Source organism: Pectinophora gossypiella, chromosome 18 (assembly GCF_024362695.1).
Source record: "Pectinophora gossypiella chromosome 18, ilPecGoss1.1, whole genome shotgun sequence".
Taxonomy (NCBI): Eukaryota; Metazoa; Arthropoda; class Insecta; order Lepidoptera; family Gelechiidae; genus Pectinophora; species Pectinophora gossypiella.
Window position 1 is genome coordinate 10,845,306 of NC_065421.1, and position 20,320 is coordinate 10,865,625.

The 20,320-nt window shown below is 39.3% G+C and overlaps 3 protein-coding genes across 11 annotated transcripts in view; all 3 read left to right on the forward strand.

Annotated features, from left to right (window-relative positions):
• LOC126375216 (uncharacterized) overlaps positions 1–11,093 on the forward strand; it is a 29,672-nt gene extending 18,579 nt beyond the window's left edge. The window contains exons 4-7 of the mRNA XM_050022113.1: positions 8,193–8,313; positions 9,362–9,535; positions 10,118–10,293; positions 10,902–11,093. Of these exons, the coding sequence (XP_049878070.1) occupies positions 8,193–8,313; positions 9,362–9,535; positions 10,118–10,293; positions 10,902–11,021 (591 nt within the window). The 3' untranslated portion in view covers positions 11,022–11,093. The remainder of the gene's footprint in view (positions 1–8,192; positions 8,314–9,361; positions 9,536–10,117; positions 10,294–10,901) is intronic.
• LOC126375197 (uncharacterized) lies at positions 9–6,205 on the forward strand. 9 transcript variants are annotated; one of them, XM_050022081.1, is made up of 4 exons: positions 9–847; positions 1,164–1,256; positions 1,532–2,294; positions 2,873–6,205. In XM_050022081.1, the coding sequence occupies exon 4, from the start codon at positions 2,885–2,887 to the stop codon at positions 5,468–5,470; it is 2,586 nt and encodes an 861-aa protein (XP_049878038.1). In that variant the 5' UTR covers positions 9–847; positions 1,164–1,256; positions 1,532–2,294; positions 2,873–2,884; the 3' UTR covers positions 5,471–6,205. The 9 variants fall into 9 exon arrangements, 8 of the variants coding, with proteins under 8 accessions (XP_049878038.1, XP_049878035.1, XP_049878040.1 ...); XM_050022078.1 differs by having other exon boundaries at positions 9–1,732; positions 2,172–2,294; XM_050022083.1 differs by having other exon boundaries at positions 9–1,651; positions 2,172–2,294.
• Positions 11,094–15,917: 4,824 nt separating the features above from the next.
• Positions 15,918–17,321, forward strand: LOC126375097 (macrophage-capping protein-like). Its single transcript, XM_050021939.1, has one exon. It carries the CDS (start codon positions 15,918–15,920, stop codon positions 17,319–17,321), a length of 1,404 nt encoding a protein of 467 aa, XP_049877896.1.
• Positions 17,322–20,320: the final 2,999 nt, after the last annotated feature.

Sequence of the window (20,320 nt, forward strand, 5' to 3'; positions counted from 1 at the left end):
TCTATATGTTGTGAATTAGTTGTAGTGGCAACACTAGCATTTATAAAAAAAAAAAAAAAAATATAGATTGTCAGACTGACGGATGACAATTGGCTTTTCTTTTTGAGACCGGGCTGCTCCGAACCCCGCAAACACGATAAGATTTCTGTAATATTATATTAAATAGTAAATACCAAATAAATGATAATACAAGTGAAAGTAAACGAGTTTAATTGCCGAAACACATAATCGACAACAATTGGCGACCGAAGGAATTTTCTAATCTGCAAATTACAATATGGATTCCAAGGTAGATTCCAAGACAAAGGAACGTGATCAAATGAGAAGACAATTCACAAGGACATCGAAAAAACTCGAAGACTATATCAAAAACACGGAAATATCATCGGCGATTATAGAATACGAATATTTGAAAGAATGTACAGAAAAAATAAAAATGTTAGACAACGTGATTGCGGAAAAAATGATAGATGGCGACGAACACGTTTATAACGAAGAGTGTGACCAAGCAGCAAACTTTAGGAAAATCTACCTAACACTTAAGTATAAAATGGATAAATTAATCCAATCGAAATTCACTAAGGAAACAACTACGTCAAATTTAAATTTACCAAAAATTGAATTATTAAAATTTGATGATGACCCACGCAAGTGGATTGCGTTCTGGGGTCAATTTAAGAAGATACATGAATCGAACACATTGCAACCTGAAGACAAATTCCAATACCTGCTACAAGGGCTGAAGGAGGGCTCTAAGGCAAAAATGTTAGTCAGCAGCTTTCCATCATCGGCAGCCAACTACATAAAAGCAATTGAAGAATTGAAGGATAGGTTTGCAAAAGAAGAGGTACTGATACAAGTTTACATTAGGGAACTTTTAAATTTAATATCAAGTTCGAAAACCTTTAAATTTGACTTGTTAACGTTATATGACAAATTGTCTACTTATATATTGGCCTTAGATTCTTTAAATGTAACCAAAGATAAATATGAGGTAATTTTATATCCAATTGTGGAATCCATAATACCAGAAAACATTTTGATTGCATATAATAGGTCAAATTTATCTACAAAACGACTGGCACATCTTCTAGATTTTCTTAAACGTGAGGTTGAATCCGAGGAAAATATCCGTATGGCAAGGGCTAATTACACTTTTACAGATATGACAACATCTCAACAGAACACGAACCAAGAATTAATTCCAACGGCGGCGTGCATTGTCTCCAATGTAAGCAAAGAAAGGCATACACAAGGTAAAGATACTATATTGTGTTGCTTATGTGGCAAAAATAATCATGTTATCTTTCAGTGTACAAAGGCAAACAGCATGACGTTGGAGGAGAAAATGAACAGCATCAAAAAATCTGGTTTTTGTTTTATCTGTCTCAAGAAGGGTCATTTAGCAAATAAATGCAAAACATTTACAAAATGTTTGTCTTGCCATAAGAGACATAATGTAATCCTGTGTCCCAACGTACATAAAACAGAAAGTACCCTGTTTACTAAACATAATGAAACTTTTTTACAGACATTGATAGTAACAGTCAGCTATAACGGGAGAAACATGAAAGTTAGAGCGTTGTTGGACAGCGGTTCGCAAAGGTCGTACGTCAAGAGTTCGGTAGCAAAAGAATTGAAGCTAGAGAAGGTAGGAACAGAAAACATTAAACACACATTGTTCGGAGGTACCACGGGACCCGCTCGAGTCTACAATCAGAGAAAGTTAAACGTAAGTAATATAGATAACTCATTCTCTTTTCAGATGTTAGTACTGGAGCAACCAAACTTGTGTGGGAGCCTACCTAGTATAAAGGATGATGCAACTTTGTTGCAAGAATTAAAAAGCCATAATATTCAGATCAATGACAAGAACATTGAAATAGGGCTTTTGATAGGTTCAGATTACTTTGGGTCCATAATGACAAATAATTTGTTTTCCATTAATAAAAGCTTGCTAGCAGTGGAGACAAAATTAGGATGGACAATACAAGGACCTACACAAATGAATGATTCCACCGTGAACAATGTCAGTGTGTCATACGTGTCACAATCAGATATTTGTAATTTATGGAATATTGAGCTGTTAGGCATTAGAGACCCCTATGAAAAACAGGAAAAAGAAGTGATCAAAGCAGAAATATTAAAATGTTTTAATAATAATATTTCAGTAAATGAAGATGGCCGCTATGAAGTATCTCTGTTATGGAAGGAAGGGTGTCCAGAGCCTGACGCAAACTACGACGTAGCGCAAAAACGACTGCAGAGCACTACGAGAAAACTTATAAAAACAGGTAACCTTCAATCATATTCTGATGTTTTTAAAACATGGCAGAGAGAAGGTATCATTGAAGAAGTGATAGTGGACAATAAGAATGAAGGCCACTACATTCCTCACCACACTGTCATAAAGCCGTCTAGCACGACCACGATGTTACGACCCGTGTTCGATGCGTCGGCTAAAGACTGTAAAGGTTTGTCTCTGAATGACTGCATAGATAAAGGCATTAACCTTATTGAACTCATACCTAAGCTGTTAATTTTATTTAGAAGAGGAGCTTATGGAGCGATTGCAGACATAGCTAAGGCTTTCTTACAAATCTCAGTCTCGAAGAATGACAGAAAGTATTTAAAATTCTTGTGGTGGAAGGATTTTGAAATGCAGCAAGAAGTAGTTACTTATCAACATAATAGAGTTATGTTTGGGGTGAACTGTAGTCCCTTTCTTTTGGCTGCCACAATTAATTTCCATTTAGATAACTGTGGTAACAAGTATAGAGAAACAGTTCAAAAGTTAAAAGAGTCCTTTTATGTGGACAACTGTACAGCCAGTTTTGATACAATAACACAACGTGATAACTTCATTTCACAGTCGAGAGAAATAATGGCGATGGCGAAATTCGACCTACGTGGCTGGGTTACTGCTCCTGAAAGAATGGAAGGAGCTGTGAAAGACACCCACGTGCTGGGATTAACGTGGAATACCGAAGAGGACACTTTAGGCTGTAACATCAATTCTAATGAAAACTATAAAGGAAAAATCACAAAGAGATATTTACTGTCCGTGACACAGCAAATTTTCGACCCTCTAGGAATCGTCTGCCCGGCGACAGTTGTACCTAAGCGCCTACTCCAAAAAGTATGGAAAAGAAAATTCGACTGGGATGAAGAAATATGTCCAGAGCTAGCACGTGAATTCAAGATATGGCAAAGTACAATACATCTACTAAAGAAATGCAAAATACCTAGACGGTTAACAGCAGCACCAATTAAGAAGTGTAATAATAGCATCCACACTTTTTCAGATGCAAGTGAAGACGCATATGCGGCCTGTGTATACCTGCGGACTGAACAGGAAGGCAAGGTGCATGTACAACTCATAATAGCTAAAAGCAGAATCGCCCCAGCGAATAAGAAGATGTCTTTGCCACGGTTGGAGTTGATGGGGGCTGTGATAGCCTCGCGACTGTACAGAGAGGTCATTGACAGTGGACTCATGACACCAGAAACAAATTATAATTCTTATTTTTGGACAGATTCGACCGTAGTGCTTGCATGGGTAAAACAACAGCGTCAATGGAAACCATTTGTAAGCAATAGAGTAAAAGAGATATCAAGAAACTCAGATATAGACTCATGGAATCATATATCGGGGGATTGTAATCCTGCGGACCTGCCTTCTCGCGGTTGCAATGCAAATGCGCTGCTCGAGAAGCGTTGGTGGGAAGGACCGACGTGGTTGCGTAACAGGCAGGATTGCTGGCCCATATCAAGTTCAATACAGGCTAAACCAAATGAAGAAATTGTAAGAAAAGAAGAAAAATCACAGTCTCACGTAAACATGTCTGTTACTGAACCTCTGTTTAGTAAGAGGTTGTTGTATTTTTCAAAATACAACAAAATAATCAGATTGGTAGCATGGTTACTTCGTTGGAATCCTAAGGTAAGGAGACAATTTGCCGTAGCTAGCGACTTGTCTAACGACGAGTGTGTGTATGCGGAAAAAACATTATTTAAATTGTTACAGAAGGAGGATTTCGCCGGGGGACATTTACCAAACAACTTCAAGACACGACAAGGCAGCGACGGTGTACTTAGAGTCAAGACAAGACTGGAACTAAGTCACGAACACAAAGATTTCGTAAACCCGATACTGTTATCTGGAAAAAACGAAATCGTGAGACGGTTCGTACGACAGCGACACGAGATTCTACAACACGCAGGGACACAGACTTTAATGTCTAGCATCAGAAATGAATTCTGGGTTTTAGGCATAAGACGTCTCGCAAAAAGAGTTGTTTCAGAATGTGTCATCTGCAAGAAGTACAAATGTAAACATTACGAAGTTCCAGAGGCACCCCTGCCCACAGACAGAGTGGAAAGTGTGACGGCCTTCCAGACTACAGGCATAGATTTTGCGGGACCGTTGGTTCTACGAAATCAGACGAAATGTTGGATCGCTCTATTCACGTGTGCGACATATAGAGCAGTACACCTCGAACTAGTGGAGTCATTGTCAACAAACAGCTTCATAATGGCACTACGAAGATTCATTGCTCGAAGAGGACGAATACAAGTCATATACACGGACAATGGAACAAATTTTCAAGGTACTGCTAACTTGTTAAATAATGTGGATTGGAAGGAAGTCGAAGTTACCACAGCCGTACTACCACAGCCGATAAAATGGAAGTTCATCCCGCCCGCTTCTCCTTGGTGGGGAGGATGGTGGGAACGTCTGGTGCGCGTCATGAAGGAAATGCTACGTCGGATATTGGGAAAAGCGTCATTATCATGGATAGAGCTGACCACCCTGCTATGTGAATGTGAGTCGGTTATGAATAACCGTCCCTTGACGTATATAGCTACAGACGACGACACGCCACGCCCCTTGACACCCGCTTTATTTTTACAGGGACTATCCACGGCAGAGACACCTGATTTAGACGTAATCGATGCTCACAATATGAACATCAGATTGCGCTACCTGCAGACCCTGCGGACGGAGTTTCGACAGAGATTTAGAAATGAATATATTTCGTTACTTATTAGCAAGAACAAAGGTAAGTCGAAATTCCCGTCGGTAGGCGACGTTGTCTTGATACAGACTGATGCAGGTCGTCTCTATTGGCCTCTTGGCATAATAAAAGAATTGGTTACAGGTAACGACGGCATAACAAGAGTCGCGAAAGTACAGACTGCGATGGGAGAGAAGATAAGAAGTTGTCAACGCCTCTACCCATTAGAATTGTCGGCAGTCACTGACGAGTGGCATACACCTACTGTCCCTAAGCAAGGTGAGCCCGACAGTGCTGACTTGCGGGCTGGATCTAGCTGTGTTCTAGACCCAACTGCAAACTCTCACATTGACGAGACACCCGCGATAACAGTGGGTGATGAGTCACACCCCTCGTCTACCACTACAAGACACGGTAGAGTCGTTAAGCTCCCACGCAGATTTTTGGACTGAATATGTGGTATGTAGATCCCTTTCTAATGTGTAATAAGCATATTGACTTGCCTATAAATTTGGTAAATAACAAATTTGGTGAATTTGGACTGTGCCAGTGGTTTTTGTTCTTGAATTGTCTACGTGACGAGTGAATTTGGAGAATCTGACATTTATATTATGTGTATGATCTTTAATTTCGAATGGTTAGCCTATTGGGAAAATTTATGACATGTTTACAAACGAATAATGACCTAATGACTTAATAATGAATAATTTGAATGCTATAGATTTGTAATTCAGTACAAACACATTGTGAGATTTGTTTATTTTAACAATTGTGACGTAGAATAGTGTAATATGTAAAGTTCTATTTCAGCATAGGAAGACATGTTGCACTAGCTTTTCTTTTGTATGACGTAACCTCTTAGGATGGTTGATTTGTTTACCTTTACTTAACATGTTACAATGTACTTGTAGCTATTGTTTTGATAACTTTGTACTGATGTATTACAATTTGTAATTTAATATATTTTTTTGACAATTTCAATTTTGTATTGTAATCTAGACTTGAATTGTTAATTGTAAAATGGGTCTTATTTCGTCATATTCTGCAGTGGTTTTTTTTTATTGTTTGTTATTGACAATGGTTCGGAGTTGCCTACTTATTCCTTTCTTATTTCGTGGTTTAGAGGATGTTGTGAATTAGTTGTAGTGGCAACACTAGCATTTATAAAAAAAAAAAAAAATATAGATTGTCAGACTGACGGATGACAATTGGCTTTTCTTTTTGAGACCGGGCTGCTCCGAACCCCGCAAACACGATAAGATTTCTGTAATATTATATTAAATAGTAAATACCAAATAAATGATAATACAAGTGAAAGTAAACGAGTTTAATTGCCGAAACACATAATCGACAACACTATACATAATGTGATCCAAATATCAAGCAACAATTAGTTTTATAATGCTTCTGGCATTATAATAATAATAATAATAATAATATAACTTTATTGCACAAAATAGGAGAAATACAAAAATTGTTTACTTAAAACTAAAGGTGTGCTTATAATCTAATTAGTTTTCAGGAGTTGTACAGGGGTCCCCAAACTAGGCAATGCCTGAATCTTGGGGAACCAGATATTTTTTTATTTTTTATTAGCCTTAATTTTACTTACAATGTAAAATTATAACAAAAAACAAAAGAAAACAAAGATAGGCATTACAAAATAAAGTGTAGTATAATTGTAAATTGAGGAAGAGGTATGTAGAAAATTTATTTTACGAGGTCTTCAGTAGTGGTATAGTCCAGGGTGAGTAACCAGTCTGTTAACACGGACTTTGCTAGCGGAATAGGGCAGTCTATAATACAGCAAGACTTAGCTACTGCATTGTAAGTGCGAGATCTCACAAACTCTCCAAATCTACCCGCGAAAGCCGTGTTAACAGTCGGCAAAGGTACGCTGAAAGTGCGTTTTTTTAACAGTTCTTTATATGTGTCAGAATTTAATATGTGTTTGTGGGTGATAATGCATGTCTTTAGAATAAATAACTGTCGTATTGTTAGTACCTTGGCTTCCTTATACAAGATGTCTGTGGGGTATCTGTAGGGTTTCTTCAGCATTACTTTTAGAACTGATCTTTGTGCTCTCTCTGCATCCTTGAGCTTAGTTTTTGCAGCACTACCCCAAACGGAGACACAATAGCTGGCAACCGACTGACATATAGCTATATAAACAGATCTTAAAAGAGTTTTATCAGCAGACGACCTTAATTTCTTAATTATTCCTATGGTCTTTCTAATTCGTTTTGAAAGGCATTGAATATGAGCATCAAAATTTAAATGTTGATCTATCATGATGCCAAGATACTTGATATCCATTACACGCTGTATGGTACTACAGTTACATAGTTGTGGAGATGCCATATCACAAACATGAATTTTAATGTCATTTGTTACAGGTGGACTGGATGCGGCGGTTTTGTGGAAACATATGTATTTGGATTTTTTGTTGTTTAACGTTAAAAGATTATTCCTTAGCCAGTTATTAATGACTGACATACCATGCTCAGCAGATTGGAACGTATCTTTCCATTTTTTCCCTTCGAAAAGAACAACGGTGTCATCTGCGTAGCAGATAACTTCAGCATTTGGTAGAGTAAGATTGTGGATGTCGTTCATATAAATTATGAACAAGGTAGGTCCTAATATACTCCCTTGAGGAACCCCGAAATGTACTGGAGTAAGGTCACTTGTATGGGATCCTATTCTTACTAACTGCACCCGACTAGAGAGGTAACTAGTGAACCAGTTGAGGGCGAGTCCTCTAACACCAAGCTGTTTTAATTTACTAATTAAAATTTTGGAAGAAACTTTTTGAATAATTGTGTCACAGCAATGACAAAACAGGTAGTTATCACGTTAAAAGTGAACAACGCCATCTATCGTGTGTTTGGGGAACGTTGTTCATCTAAAAAAGCAATTTGACACTTTGCGTATTATAAGAGTAAGCGCGCAATGCGAACTAGTATCAAATACTTAGTAATATTGCCTAATTCTTAGATAAAGGGCTGGTTTATATCGAAAAAAGTAATATTGGAATTAGACATTTTGCGTATTATAAAAGTAAGCGCTCAATACAAACTAATGTCAAACACTTAGTTATATTGCCTTCTTAGATAAAGGGTTGGTATAACAGTGGAATGAAAGTTTAAAGTTGTCACAATTTTATTTTCATAGTTCCCTACTGACGAGCTTACCGACGCCGTTTACGACTGGGGTGTGCAAGGATATACTAAGTGGACACCCTCAGACGATGGCAAAGTTTACTACGCTACTCAACTTTACTTCGTTACAGAAGGTAAATGTAGTGTATTGATATTGCTATCCTTGTCTCGGGCGCATACGTCATCTGAATACAGAGTAAGACAAACAGTCAGTTAATGCAGGACGGTCTGCCTGTACAGAGTGGTGGTGTGTTGGCGAGCCAAATCATGGCAGTATACAAAAGGTGTACAGTAAATAAACATGGTACTTAATATGACACATATACATGAACACACAAACGGATAAATAATAATATAACATAAACTGCCTATACATATACGTCTCACTGCTGGGCACAGGCCTCCCCTCAATCAACCGGAGGGGGTAAATAAATAACAATAATAGTTTATTTAGGTAAAACCTACTACACTTAAGTCAAGACATTGACATGGGCAGAACTATAAATTACCAAAAGACAATTATTATTGGCACGATTGGTAGTGAAATGCTACGATATGAATTTGATTCACGGCCACAGATATTGAGTGGAAGAAAGTGCTTCAGAGAATTAAGGTCGCCCATTTGTAGTGTAGTATATTTTATATGTTGTATATTTTTGTATTCGATTTGATATACAGGACGTTAGTGACATCGAGATTGAGACCATGATTCTGAGTTGATATCAAGTAGAATTTTCCGTCACAAAATTCATGTCTTTTTTAGATTACTTACTTATTTTCAATTCTATACTTTTGCGATAGAAAACTCCACTTGAAAATTACACCCCGTACTTGCTCATACTGGCTATACAAGTACGTATTGGTGTTAGTGACACCGCAACGAATAATGAGGGGGATGATTCAGAACATGATTCTGAGTTGATATCAAGTGGAATTTCATGAAAATTTTAGTGTTTTTTTTTTAATTATTTTCAGTTAAGTACATACTTTGTCGACGGGAAATTCCACTTGATATGAACTCAGAATCATGGTCTGAATCACCTCCCAACCCCCCTTAATATTCGTTACGATGTCACTAACACCCTGTATAGATTATCAGCCACATAGTGCAGAGGACACAGACACCTAACCTGACGTTATTCTGACACACGAGAGAAGACTAAAAAAACATCTTTATTGTAGAATATTTGGCTACCAGCAAGGCAGATCGTCTCTCGTCTCGGAATGCCAGCACTGTCCTGCAGCTGGATGGCATGTGGGTGTCAGGCTTCAACGGCGAGCTGGTGAAGCTGCCCAAGAACTTTGAAGAAGATGAGAATACTGATTTTACTAAGCAAGTTTGCTCAGCTACGATGGGTAAGTAAACAGAAGGAAGGTTTGAAGATAAATGATAGAAAGATGACTAGAGCGAAAGACGAAAGATCACTGGAGTGAAGGATGACTGAGTGATTAATCAAAAGGGAAACTGGAAAGTTTACTCGTGTAATTTCAGTGGCGTATTCTTTTGGCTACAAATAGGGAAGAGAGTAATTTCATTTCATTCGATTCGATCGACTAAATGATCTTAACGTGCAATTCGTATCGCTCGTATTGCGTCCTTAAAATGACATGTAGAGGCTTTTCAAAAACACACCCATAATTGGTAGTCTATAAAGCCTACTTCTCCACATTGATAAGTAAACGGTTTCTTAGCCTACCTACCAGGGGGGTTAAAATGGCCACAACGAAGCAATTCATCTAAGACAGCAATATTGCTATTTGACATTTGTTTGCATTGCGCACTTACTTTTACATGCGCAAATGTCAAATGCTTGCTTTGATGTGGCTTTTTTTAATCCCCCAGATATGTCTTCGATAACTGAGCTGATCACCCGTTGGTTCTGGCTATTAGGCACTTATATACAACATTTTTTAAGTAGGTATGTATATTTCCTACAGGTTATCACTACTACTACAAATTCTCGAAGGATCTGGTATGTTCTGCGGAGACTCTGTTCCCGTGGTTCCCGATGGCAATCTCCGGTAGGCTGGTCTCCCTAGGCGTCCTCGCTTACGGCAAGATGCCCGAGCAGGACTTTGATGTCTGCGAGAGATACTCTAGAGCGGTTACTGAGGTAATACTTCCATATTTACAATAAGATCACGCCGTCTCATTGGAATAGGCAGAGCACCACATAATTCCACTTACTACGATCCTGACATATCCCCTGGTAGTTGCGGCTTCCGAATATATCCCGCTTAGGGACGGTACTGAAAAATATCAGCGTCCGAAGGAAGGATTACTCTAGCCATAGAGGCACTGAACACTTCAGGACCCCGATATCGACCCCGCCGGCGTTGTCGACGATTTCCCCCAATCAGCGCTTATCGCTATCGTCCCGCTAGGGTCCTTATTCCTTCAAATATTTTTCCTCTCAGACGACGCCCTGAGCCGAAGGTCGCACCCAACTGGGCACCCTCAGGCCTGTTGTCTTAAATGCTATCTCCGGCAAATCTACAATAAGTCACGTCCAAAATACCTATATCGCGTCTACCACATAACAGTAACGTCTGCTGGTCGAATTAAAAAAAATCTGCACCAGTAGGGCTAACATGCTAAAATAACGTGATAAAATGTTGTCACAGTCATTTTATCGATTCTCACGATATAATTATCATCCCACAACGTTTTCTTTACGATGTCACTAACACCTGTATATAATATATTTTATGTTCTCGACAGTACATCGCGCCTGCTGCACCAGAGTGCTTCTACGACTTAGCAGACAGCCCTGGTATACTTTCGACGCACATCTTCTTCGATCTCGACGACCCTTCAGCGATCCAATGTCCATCCTCTTGAATGCTTTTTAGAAGGCAAATAGACTTGAAGTGAATACATAATGTATACGAATTCGTGAATAAAAAATGTTAATAATGCTATGAATGTATTTTTTTTTCTATAAAAACCTGGGAGGGTTAAAAGGGCTACATCGAAGCAATTGATCTATAAGGTAAGTGCGCAGTATCAACAACTAGCAATATTTTATTTTATTGGTACACAAATAGATAACATAACAGACTTAAAGTACCTATACAGGGGGGTTAAAAAGGCCACATAAAAGCAATTCACCTAGAGTTTTTCGACGTGACTTAATGTAGATTTTCCGCAGATGGCATTAACTACTTGGCCGGGTAAATGGGGAGCGCTGAAGGCACCAAAAAAATGAAATATTAATAAATATTATTAATATTTTTTCTGTTAAATTTTGTATCGGCTGAGAGCTCTCAGCTTTCCTCCATTTGTTCGGCCACGTAGTTAATGCCATTCGCGGCAAGTCTACTTAGTCCCGTCACAAAAATGTGTAAGTATAAGTACTTAATACTGTATTCTGTGGTAATACCTACCTACATTATTATCGGTTACCTACATAGCTTGTGTTGTGATTATGCACATAGCAACATTTCCAACTTGACTAGGCCCTCAGCATTCCTTGACAGTGCTAGGTACGGCTGATCATCTTTCCGCAAGCGCATGCGCAAACTTTATAATTTTTGTTGACCTTGGCATGTCAACACTTGTTTAGGTTCACCTTCGCTTTTAGTACTTACCTACGTCCTACCTATTACTTATATCATTAAGGAAGGATAACAGTGCAGGGAAAACCGAATGATGTTAATGTTATTACCGGTTTTAGGTAAACAAGGAGAGGTTCACGAACAATACCTTCGACTTTGCGACGCAAGAATGACTGTAAACGACTCTAACTACTGATCTCTGCCACAGTACTTCGTTGATGGTGAGAAGAACAGGTGGGTTAAAATGGCTACATCGAAGCAATTCATCTAAGAATGCAATATTGCAATTTGACATTTGTTTGCATTGCGCACTTACTTTTACATGCGCAAATATCAAATTGCTTTCTTAGATGAATAGCTTCGATGTGGCCATTTTAACCCCCTGTACTTACCATAGTAACACTACTTACCTACATTAAAAGCGAAAGGTGACTGACCGACTCAGTCATCGCGAAATCTCAGAATCCCAAATTTTGTAGAGGGTTTCTTTTAGGACGTAGGTGCTCAAGAATTAAGGGATTAAGGGTGGCTAGGTTTTTAAACGAAGTCGCGGGTAAAAGCTAGCAATGATAAAACATATTTAAACCGTTAACAGCCTCATAAAAACAAGCATATACACATCACTGCTGGGCTGATAGGCTTCCTCTCAATCAAACGAACGGGAAAAGGGGATTCAGCACACACCGACACGATGCCCCACTGTGGGCTGGTGAAGTAGTCTGAACAAATAACACAACATATTATTACAAAACAGAAAATAAATAATAACCACTTGCTTTTAAACTAGTGCAAGAAAGTACACTCTACACAGCAATTTCTTCTAAGCAACCTTAAGGTGAAGGTCTTTTTGTGATCGCACCACCTATCTCTGCGATTGATATGTCACTGGTCACTATTCGTCTAAAAACGGCCTCCGTGGTCCAGTGGTTGAGCGTTGGTCTCACGATCCAGAAGCTCCGGGTTCGAATCTCGGTGGGGATATATCACAAAAATCACTTTGTGATTCCCAGTTTGGTTACGACATTACAGGATGATCACCTGATTGTCCGAATGTAAGATGATTCATGCTTCGGAACGCACGTTAAGCCGTTGGTCCCGGTTACTACTTACTGATGTAAGTAAATGGTCGTTACATGAGTCATGTCAGGGGCCTTTGGCGGCTCAATAATAATCCTGACACCAGGGTTGATGAGGTTGGTAATCCACCTCATAACCTACACGATAAGAAGAAGATCAACTCCCTAGCATTATCCCGTTTTCACCTCACGATTCAACAGTTTCGATTTTTTACAAAAGCGACTGCCTGTCTGTACTTCCAACTCGCGAAGAAAAACCATCACAATACAGATTGGATTAGCATTATATACTTACATCCGAAACGCATTTGCGCATGATCAAACGTAAATAGTTTTGAGGCAGTAATTAAACAGAAACTTTGTAAGAAAGGTTATTATAAGGTTAGTGATTATTTAGAAGATATGAATGCATGGGAGCCAAGTTACTAAATTGTATAGCAATATTTTATGTTTTTTTTAAAGAACGTAGGGCCCTGTGCCGAGGCTTTCCTTGCAGCTTTTTTCCCCGGCTATACAATACAGGTTCTGAGAAGCCATTTCAATAAATCGCGTCAAAAAGAAAATGGTAGCAAACTTTCGTATCCCCGGCGTGAAGACAAACTTACCAATGACTTCGCTCAGTGACTGATAAATAACCACAGAAAAAAGAATAATACTGATAACAGTAGGTAAATACTGACTCTGATGCTATATGTAAGTAAGTACTTAATACTGTTATCAAAATCGGTTACGTCCATGAGTTTTACTTCGTTGAATAATAAATATTAACACACAAAGTAGGTATAGGTAGGTTGTTTTTGGTTTTGATTTTGTACAAGACCATTAACCTGACCCCAGTGGGACAGTCATCTCTGCCCTCCACTAGGGCAAATCCTGATTCCACTCGCGTCATACAGAGTACTGCGGGGAAGAAGGTTTGGGGATGGTCAGCGGTGCTAGCCCGCTGAATCCTTCTTTGCTTTTTAGATATACTTTGTCTCGTTCAATAGGGTACGTTCCAATCACAACACAAAATTTTACATCCAAAACGTTTATTGCACCTCTCACAGTCCACCATTAAATTTAACTACTGAACTAAGTACTCAATCAATTATTCATCCACCGTAAATAACGCACAAACTTTTTCCGCTTCTTTAATCGTACTGTGTTAAAACTCTTGTCTCTCCCGACTCCCGTGTGTGTGCGGGAGCGCGGGCGGGGAACGACCGCTGATTGGCTGACGGTTGGCGGCAGTTTTCCAGCCGCCACACCACCCCCCTACGGAGTCAAGAAAACCCGGAAAGAAGAAGGTCAGAGATCGAACGGCTTAGCAAAGCGGACTGTCCGACCTGTCCTAGTGGTGTAGGGTTTGCGTGAGTCTGGAAAAGTCTTAGGTACCTTTTAAGATGTTCACTTATAAGTACTTAATTAAAATTATTATAGCTAAATGTAACACACAAGGTTTATCTTAGTTACCTGGATAGTAAATTAATATTTTTAAAGGTATTACATGCACAAACCTGTATCACAACACTAAATAGATAGCTAATTAATAATAAGGAATGTAGTAGGTTAAATGTTTATGTTTTAGATCGGCGTAGAAATTAGTTGTAGTTATTGTAGATAGTTAGGTAATTCACTCCACATGCAGGTATCCTTCTTCTAGGAGTCCTCAGTACTTCTCAGCTATGTGTAACTTGCTGCAGGCAAAAACATACATGCTATCCACTACCAAATTGAAGTCCACTGCCAGGTAAGTAGGTATGTACTTTCAGTAAAACACCACAGCTCTGATGCGGTAGATATTTTCGCAGGTAGGTAGGTATCGCTTAGTTTCAGATGCAGTAGATGAGTGCTGGATGGAGATCGTGTGCACTGATCGTCTTTGAAGTACGGGAAACGGAGTATTTACGGTCGGCAAGGGTAGATAGGATGTCTTCGCATCTGATCAGTCTCGCGGTGCTTGAATGGGTAAAGCTCTTCAAGGACAGTGTCGAATCAGCCTCGCGTCGATGACTTTGAGTACGTAAGCCGCCTGGCGACTGCTCGCGGAGAAATTTGAGACTTGCCTTGAGCCGAAGAGTAGGTTATTGTGTATGTAGAACGTCGTCTGGGGTCACCAATTTGGGGATGGTCAGCGGTGCTAGCCCGCTGAATCCTTCTTTGCTTTTTAGATATACTTTGTCTCGTTCAATAGGGTACGTTCCAATCACAACACAAAATTTTACATCCAAAACGTTTATTGCACCTCTCACAGTCCACCATTAAATTTAACTACTGAACTAAGTACTCAATCAATTATTCATCCACCGTAAATAACGCACAAACTTTTTCCGCTTCTTTAATCGTACTGTGTTAAAACTCTTGTCTCTCCCGACTCCCGTGTGTGTGCGGGAGCGCGGGCGGGGAACGACCGCTGATTGGCTGACGGTTGGCGGCAGTTTTCCAGCCGCCACAAAGGCAAGAGGGAAACCACTGCCCTATTTTTCCCTAAAAAGTACCTAGCATGGAGACACTAGGTCACCTGCTACACCGACAAGAGCAATTAAATTAGTGATGATGAAGTAGGTATAAGTAACGAATCTGTGACCAATTGACCATGTTTAGGCACAAATCGACGCATAATAAAAACCACTATTTGTTGTTACAAATCAATTAAGTAGGTACCTAATGACTTATTATATTACTCATGTCTATAAGCATTGTAGGTAGCTAGACTTCACTAACATAATACCTAACCTACCTATAAATCGGTAGTTTTATTAACAAACAAACACACACAACAATGAGTTATTCTCTTTCAGGACAGGCATAGTTCAGATGTATAGGTAACAAAACAAATTTAGATAATCAAACAGATAAATGACACATAAGCTTATATTATTAAGCTATGCGATTTATGTACAGTTATAAAATGCTACAATCCTATAAAACGTATAACATCTTGTTTGACGAGTTTCTGGGACCAGTTTCCTCAGAGTCGCTCGGAGAATAATAAAGATTGCAGAAAACCCAGAGTACGGTGTGTCACGCCCGACCGCGGCGCAATAACAACACAGCTATGAGGATAAACCTCAGTCAGAATCAATCAGCTGCCCCGTGCTAACGCGCGAGCGTAAACAAACATGCAGAATCCTAAAGAGACTCTCAAGAACTGTGGAAAAAAACCCGGACTCGAAGTGTTCGTCGTGAAAATAATAAAACCACCCAAAAAGTCGGGTTTGTTTTCGGCTCCTCCGCCTACTGAAGTGATAGAATACAAAGTGTTCCCCGTGGCGCCGAGATATCATGGAATTTTTTACTCTGAAGATTTATACGTTGTAGTGAAGACACACGCAGATTCCAAGAAAGACATTCATTTCTGGTTTGGACAAGTTTACAAAGAGACCCCTCCATCATGGGTGGACAACATCGACGAGCTGGAACTGGATTGGGCAGTCAATCAGCACTTCGAGTTTCAAGGTCACGAGTGCAAATTGTTCGAGAGCTACTTTCAGAACAGCCAACCTATAATCAGATACAAAAGAGGCAGGCATCCTGAACCCAATACAGATAAAGAACGCGGTGCAACGCGCTTCTATAAATTACTGAAACTAGACTCTGGGAGTTACAGAGTGCTAGAAATTCCATTCAACATAGCTCTCATGACTAAAGAAGAATGCTTCATCCTCGATACAGATTACAACACGCGTGCCTATGTCAGTGACAGAACACCCATCCATGAGAGGGATAAGAGCGTCCTCGTAGCCAACCACATGAGGGAATTGGAACACGAAGGGAACGGAGAGGTAGAGGTTGTAGACCTGACGACGTTCAAGAACGAGTCAGATAAAGAAGCTTATATCATAGCGACGAACATACACGACATAAAAGACGACCCCACCCCAGTGATAGATTACGACCAACCAGACGATAATCCGGAAGAAGCGCAACTAAGCATGTTGTCGTCGCTCTACAGTGAAGATTCAGAATACAGCTATCCTCCTCGATTTAGGTATATTCCGAGGCGTAAAAAATCAGTTGTAGAGGATAAAAATAAGGAAAAAGATAAACAGGCGAGCGCATTCACTCGCTTGAGGAAATCAGTTGTGAGCAGGATTCGAAGACTATTTGGATACGAAAAGAAAAAGGAATTGGAGGTCGAACCACCTACTCTGGAAGAGAAATTCGCCATATCTCCGGTAGTGAAGCCATTTAAGAAGGAAGAGTTAAATTCGAAGAAGTGTTACATGATACAAGGAGCGACAGGAAAGGGGATAATCCTTTGGATAGGGAAAGCTTCTGAGCCTATAGTTAAAGAAGAAGTAACTCAGTGTGTTTGTAATGAAATACGTAAGGATGAGCCTTTGAACGAAGAGTACATTAATAGAGACTTTACTTTAGAAGTAGCGACTGAAGCATATGAGAAGAAGATCGATGATAAAACTAAAGATGGTAATGACAATACGGCTCGGTGGACGCACATTTACAAAATATCAGAGGGCAACGAACCTCTAAAATTCAAAAGATATTTTCAAGACTGGAATTAAAAAGCGCATTTTGAACAGTCTTTGTATTTTGCATTTAACTGCTTATTTTATACAGCTAAGGAAAACTATTGTTATGCAAATAAGAAGTAATTACTTAAGTATACGTGTTATTATAATGAAGATCGTATTATTTAACAATTTCCGTTGTCACAAAGCTGGTGAAAAACCCTACTATTTAGGTAAGTAATGTAGAAAATATTAAACAGGTTGGAAACACTAGGTGATTTAATCGTGCCCCTACTAAGTTAGGCACAGATAGCCAGAATACGTCTTCTAGTTTGAACACCTTCGTCTTTGTGATCCATAGTTCTAGTTTGTAGTTAAGACATTGCAATCTAATCACCTATTGTTCGAATGTAAAGATGCTTCGTAATTCAGAAGGCCCGTTAAAAGCAGTCGGTAGCGTAATTAGAAATGTTAGTTCAATACGTCCCCGCCGCCGGCCGAGACGAACTGGAGTAGGGTTTCCGAACGTTTTTAGCGAAAAGCGCCCGGAAACCCTACTCTAATACGCCCCAGACGGTGACGAACTGGAGCAGGATTTCTATGTTAATATACGTTAAAATGTGCTAGAAACCATCATTCAACTCGTCAACCTTGCGTGACATATTAGTATACTTAGGAATTCAAAGCGGAAAGTAGAGATTATCCTAATTCTTGTATGCGATGGATGTATCTCTGACTATCCCAATTTTCATTTCCGATTACGGATTTCCGATTTCCAATTACCGTATTTAGTTATACGTCCCGGTAACTATTTATCTATGTAGGTATGTAGTCGTTTCATAAGCAATATCAGAGAACTATGGCGGCTCAATAGTAACCCTGACACCAGGGTTGATGAGGTCGGTTATTGAACTCACAACGTACACAAACGAAGTCTTATCTTAACAAGTAACTAGCACATCGCCTATAATAATAATAGCCTCAAACAAAACCCCTTTAGATAGGTATTCAAATGATTTTCCTCAACAATACACCTACTAACTATTATGTAGATATAGTACAAAGATAACGCTAACAACTTATCCGTGATGCAAAATGTTGTACAATAAATCAAATCAAATATACTTTATTGCACAGAACTATAAATAAATGACTAAATGAATGTTCAATAAATGATTATTTAATAAGTTTGTATGCTTCTATTCATATAAATTCTTCTCCTATCGTGTCGGTTGTAAGGTGAATTACTCACATATCATACATAACACAGAAATTAGGAGTGTGGTTCATACATAGAGCAACACGGACAAAACATCGTTCCCCGCTTCGCAATGATCTTTCATTCTCTGGCTCGGTACCACTTTTGTCTGCATTGACCTTAATAACGGCTTAGGCTGCGTGTCAAAACGTGGACCTAGGTACATAAAGATCCAGACATCTAAGACGCTAACGCGACGACTGTTCACATAATAGGGCTATCAGACAGCTCACTTCGTAGAGGCTGTTTAGAGGCAGGAGAAACTGCCTTCCACGTAATCTCGGAGTACGTGTTAGTTACAGCACTAAATGCTCAATCAAATGACGTCTCATTATTCGACATTCTGTAGGTATAATGTCTGAGCTGAGGGCACTGTCTGAGCGTTGGGACTCTCCCATTTTGATAAGGTGGCTATTGGACGATTTTTTTGGATGGGGATTTATGTATAATCATACATAAATGTCTCTGCTACCTCTTTCATCCTATAGTAAACATATGGGTATATTTTATTTATTTGGAAAGTTTTTAATTATTATGTGATATAATATCATTTGATATAATGAAACTTATTTAATGCACTAAAAATGTTTTTATTTCAATGTAATGTAATCCCTTGCCCCGGGATACGGGTGACGACCTCAACGGTTGCAGAGGCGGAGATGGGAGCCATCGGTACGGCAATGCAGGATGGAAGAGGCAAGTCATAGGGACTGTAACCTGGGACCTGACAGAGAGCAGCAGTAGCTGTCAGTACCATTCAGATGCGGACGACAGGAGTTCTAGTACGGCTTTGAAATAGTCTACTCTGAGCGCCATCATATTCGCTTCTGACAGAGAACTGCGGGGCGGAATACAAGAGGGAAACCACTGCCCTACTTTTTCCTTAAATAAGTAGCATGGAGAATGCTACACCGAAAAGAGCGTGGCTCTCAAATTAAATGATGTGATGAATGTAATATAAATTAATATGGACCATAGTCTGAAATAAAGAAGTTTAGATTTTGAATTAGATCAGCAAAATTATTTAATACCTATCTGTCGAAAAAAAATCTGAAGCAACTTAGGCTGTGTTTTCATTGAAGCGGAGCTGTGCAGGAATCGACCAATCACCGTGAGGGAGAGAGTGACAGAGCGTCTTCGTTTTTCGCTCTCTCCAACGCTGTGATTGGTCAAATCCGCACGTCTCCGCTCTTCTCCGCGTCAGTTGAAACCCGGTCCTACGCCCGTATTCTAAGATGTTAACTCCAACCTTCTTAGACTCCGTCGTCAGTTGAGGCGGTCTCTGTCTTCCTCGAACTCAACTCAAAATCAGTATTCTTATACATCGCTTCAACCGTACCTAGAGTTTACTCCAGTACGACATGACGTCATTATTTTCGTATTCATTTGTTGGCAATACTTATATGATACCTATGCTCGACTGCAGTGAGTAAAGACCTCAAGTCGAGGACGGAAATGTCAAATTAAAATATAAGGCAGTCGAGTAGAGGATGAATCGAGTTGACATCTTAGAATAAGACAAATCAAATCAATCATTTATTCATATAGGTTTTTATGGTTTTATCAAACAGTTGGTAGGTTTTACGTTCTAAAGTTTCACATGATTCGTTAGGTAAACAAGCGAAATTTTAGAAGGTACTAACTTTTCGACAGCATTTGTTTACTATATAGATAGGTAGTTTTTTTACGTAAGTATAATGTAGGTGTTTGTATTGAATTAATTAACAGACTCAGGTCTTATAGATTAAACATTCGAGAACATTAATTATTTTCTTATCAATAATGCTTACTAACG